The sequence below is a fragment of the Etheostoma spectabile genome, chromosome 17 (assembly GCF_008692095.1).
Source record: "Etheostoma spectabile isolate EspeVRDwgs_2016 chromosome 17, UIUC_Espe_1.0, whole genome shotgun sequence".
Taxonomy (NCBI): Eukaryota; Metazoa; Chordata; class Actinopteri; order Perciformes; family Percidae; genus Etheostoma; species Etheostoma spectabile.
This window is the reverse complement of record NC_045749.1, coordinates 9,573,806-9,578,202: the sequence shown is the minus strand read 5'-3', so window position 1 is coordinate 9,578,202 and position 4,397 is coordinate 9,573,806. Positions and strand designations below refer to the sequence as shown.

General features: G+C 40.0%; 1 protein-coding gene across 1 annotated transcript in view; it reads left to right on the top strand.

Annotated features, from left to right (window-relative positions):
• The window catches only part of insyn2ab (inhibitory synaptic factor 2Ab), a 21,415-nt gene extending 17,024 nt beyond the window's left edge, over nt 1–4,391 (top strand). The window contains exons 5-6 of the mRNA XM_032541423.1: nt 2,751–3,199; nt 3,337–4,391. Of these exons, the coding sequence (XP_032397314.1) occupies nt 2,751–2,934 (184 nt within the window). The 3' untranslated portion in view covers nt 2,935–3,199; nt 3,337–4,391. The remainder of the gene's footprint in view (nt 1–2,750; nt 3,200–3,336) is intronic.
• Nucleotides 4,392–4,397: the final 6 nt, after the last annotated feature.

Genomic DNA, 4,397 nt, shown 5'->3' with positions numbered 1-4,397 from the left:
ACAAACATTAAACTCAAATATGAATAATATGAGACAGTGTGCACCTTCTGCTGTTTTATATTCCCTTTATTATAGATTTATACGTGGCTTTGCACTGAGTCAACCTAGAGTACAGCTGAAGTCCAGTTTAACAAACACACTCAGATCAAAGCATTCCTATCATGCTGCGTTGAATAAGAACCAACATTTGAATCAAAGTATACCATGTAGTTGTTTCCAATTTAGAACTAACAATGACTTTGAAAAACAGTTAAGTTCAGGGAAAGGCAACTGCAAAGCAATATGATGAGACGCAAGGAGCTAATTAGCACTTGTACCCCATACTGAGATGGCGGAGCCGTGGTTGTTTCGGTGAACAATTGTCAAGATTGCCTATTCTGTTTTGTTCTCATTAATGAGATTGCATTTTTCTCTGGGCGTCTGTGAAGCAGAAAGCTATGTAATAGACATCGACAATGGCTTTAATATCTGATATAGATGACAGGAGAAGAATTTCAGCAACTAATTTGCAAAACCTGTGGGAAGTTTCTGCTTCAACTGTTGCCTGTCAGTGGAGGAAATAACTGTCAGTCTCGAGTGATTCAATCTACTGTGCCCGTCATGTAGTGCTGAAATGTTATACTATGCTGGGCCTGAACCACTCATCTTGTCAAGTGGAGAGTTTGAACCGTGAATGGCCAAAGTGGAAATCACAGGACGAGAAATGACTTTACGCTGAAAGATGCCAGCAGCAGAAAGAACAGAGAAAAGCAGCAAGCAGGTATATGCTGCTGAATGAATAGAGTTTGCCGTGCTAAAAAGACATCTCACAGCAGCAGAATCCCTCCCAGGAGCAACAATCATTGAATGGTGCTCAGCGCACGACCACAGACAAACAAACGGCTCGCCACTGATCACAACAGCTACTCACATTGCATAGCTAAAGTGATGATTAATCTGCTTTGCTGAATGCCCTAGAAAAGCCTCCCTGTATCCAGCCGCTTCAATCTGTTTGTGTACAGATGATCTTAGATATAGGGCTTTTGTTTGCTGAAGCACCTGCTCCCTAGTGCCACCCACATCACACAGTGCTGCCTCTGGCTTCCCACCGAGGCATTTTGTCCACAGTAATTGTAGTGATCTGTGCAGTGATTAATTGCTTAATAATTGCTGAGGCTATTCTTTGTTGCACTGTGCTGCTGTGATTCTACTCTGCTTTCTGTCAAGTCAACATTGTTTAAACAGCAGTTGTAAAAGAAAGTTTTTTTTAACATAAAACAAAAGATACAAATAGAGATTATAGCTGTAGGAAATGAAACAATGAATTACATGAATAAAAGACGTAAAACAAGTGCATCACATACTGCAGAAACAGCAGTTCTGTTAAGATAAGAGCTTCAGTGTACTCTAAAAGCTGAGTTTCTCATTGTCAAAGCTTCAATGTCCACCTGTTCTATCAAGAAATCAAGAAATAGCACACACAAGAATGGAGAACGAGCAAAGCAAGAAGCCACACACCAAGACTCCTGTACATTTTTGACTTGCTTTTAATTTAATCTAGCGTATTGATTAATTGGAAGTCCAAGCCTGCCAAACTACTATCCAGCCCTGCATTCATTTTTTACCCTGAAGGCTTATCTTACACTTACACTTATCTTAAGGGTAAGGACAGTTCCTAGGATTCACTATGTTACTTTGAGTATAGCACATCCAACCATATCAAAGCTGTTGCCCTATTAGGCCAAGCTTTGTACCTTAATGTCTACTTCTGTGCCTGCAGACAAGGAGTGGACAATATGTCTGACCTTGACATGTCAGATGTCATCTAGTTTGGCAGCTGTACTTTTCCCTTCCACCTTTAATCCTCCAGACCTTTAATGACATGACTAAGCTTTGTAGATCCTAGTACTCACTGTGCTTTTAAAATTCAGTGTGTTAAGTAATGTTGGCGATGAAAAATATAAATAAAATGAGGACAAATCAACAACAAAAAAAGCAACAGAATATTTCATTATCAGGTTGAGAAATGTCACTTTGGCAGGCACATAGCAGATGATTCATTCTCTTTTATTTCCATTCAAATGCTTTCAAAATGTATTGCATACCCCAGGAATAAATACATTAACAGAACACTACAAATCAATAGCAATATAGTCAAAGGAGATGGTGTATAATAATGCATTTATCCCTGCTTGAATACAGGCAGTTAATCAAGGTCGGCTTGGCCTGTCAATGGTTTCATTTGGATGGGATTAAGCTCTGCATGTCTCCCAGGCCTGAGAGATTTAATCGGAGAGAGAGTTCAACTACGAGCAAAATCAAAAGATGACCAGCCTGGGATTTTACTGGCGGATGTGTGGAAGTCTGATGTCAAATGCAACCCACATTCCGGCTACAACCATAATCTATGCAGGAAAAGCCCTTTGACTGCATGCATGAAAAATCCAGAGATGATGCAAAGGAACTCTATTACTCGGAGGAGTCTCTGAAATGTGGATATGTGTCACAAGAGATATACGCTGCCAGGATGTCTGTCAGTGCATTTGAACTGTTTGCCTCCCTCCCAGCCTCCATCTGGACATCAGTGGATTACTAATATAATAAGTCAAAACTGAGTCATAAATGTTATAGCCACCAAAAAGTGCAACCGCTATAATTCAATATACCTGATTTCACTGTCAGTCAAAGTACTGTACTGTAGTAGTAAAGTACAATACTGAACTGAGTAATGTAAATGTTCTACATGTCGCCCTCTTCTGCTTGTGTTACAGTGTCGAGCTGGATTTCAAGCTGCAGGAGGACAAGCTACAGCCCCTGATTAAGCGACTTTACCCCCTGGACAGCCAACAGTGCCCCGCTCTGCCTTACTCCAATGAAGTGTTCACATCCACTCCCAAACGCAAGTCCAAGACAGAGTCCAAAAAGCATGCTCGTTGGAAGCTATGGTTCCTTTGAATAAAACATGAAGGCTTTGGAAACAGCCTTTTTGTTGGGCACATTAATACCTCTGTTATTCTCAAAATGAATAAGGGAATATTCAGAGGGCGTAATCAACATATAAGGATGGATAACGACAGAAGTCAGCTCATTTGGGGTTCTGAATTCAGACTGCACATTGAGTCAGCTGGGGGACAGCAGAGACTTCAACATTTTAAATTCTGTCAAACCTTTTTCTGGAATGTTCACTGAAGAGGATGGGACACACACCTGCAAAAACTAGGTGAGCTTTGGGATACATATATGTTTGTAAGCTGTGAAAAGATAAATGCAATTTTTTTCTGGGTAAATCTCACTTTATGTGTACATCTTTTTATTGCCTTCTCCAATGCAATGCACTTTTGGTCTTTTCCCCCTCAGAGCATATTGCTTGGCAACAAGAGGAGGCGCCATGTGGAGGGCCCTTTATGAGTGAAGCTATAATCTTTGAATGGACATCAGCCCCACCTCCGGCAAAGCACAAACATTTGACTATTGAGAGGAACATGCGTAAAGACTGAAACACTGTATAGTATTTGGAAGTGTGTCAGCGCAGTTCTTATAACCCTGTCTATTCTCTCCTCTTCCTCCTTATCTGTTAGCATCCTGCCCAGTTTGTCTGTCTGACTGAACATTTGCCTGCCTTTGTTAATAACCCGTCTCCTTCTTCTCTTTGTAACTCTTTCCCTTAATCTCTGTCTGTTTTTCTTTGTGTCTCTCCATTTGCAGTAGCTCACTGTGCAACCAACCTACCAACTAGCCAGCCAAATTTGCCTCAGTCATCCTGTCATTTTCTGTTGGCTACACTGACACACAATGTTCAGAATCTATTTTTTAGAATACTTGCATCTTTTTATCAAAGTACTGTGAGATGAATTTTGGGCCCCTCTTCTTGAAGCAGGTACAACATATATAATGTTTTGATTATTTCCAAGTATTTTCTATGATAACTTAATAGGGTCAGGGGTTTGTCTGTTTTAAATTTCCAACAAAAAGCAAAGCCTATTTGGACATTTCTCTTTGAATCCTTTAAGAGTTTGCCTTGCCGCTCACTTTGTCACTCATTGTTTCACAGCAAAGCTTTGATTCAAAAACTCAAAGCTGATCTTCTAAGAAATTTGATTCATGCCTAGTTAGCTTACACTTGACATGTTGTTTTGTAATATTAGTTTATCTTGCAACTGCTTGCAAAGTTCCATCTTGTAAAATGACTTTTTTTTCACTGAAAACAATTACAGAACACCAAACATCTGTTTACCAACCCACACAAACAACTGTGCACTAAACTTGCTAGAGTAGAATGGCTATACAGTGCTAGTATGGTAGCAACCATACAGCAAAGAAGACTTGTAGCTACTTGCTTTGGTTGAGTAAAAAACACTGATGATGTAGCAATGATACTGAACTTGCACACTGTTACAAAGCAGGTATTTACTGAAGTC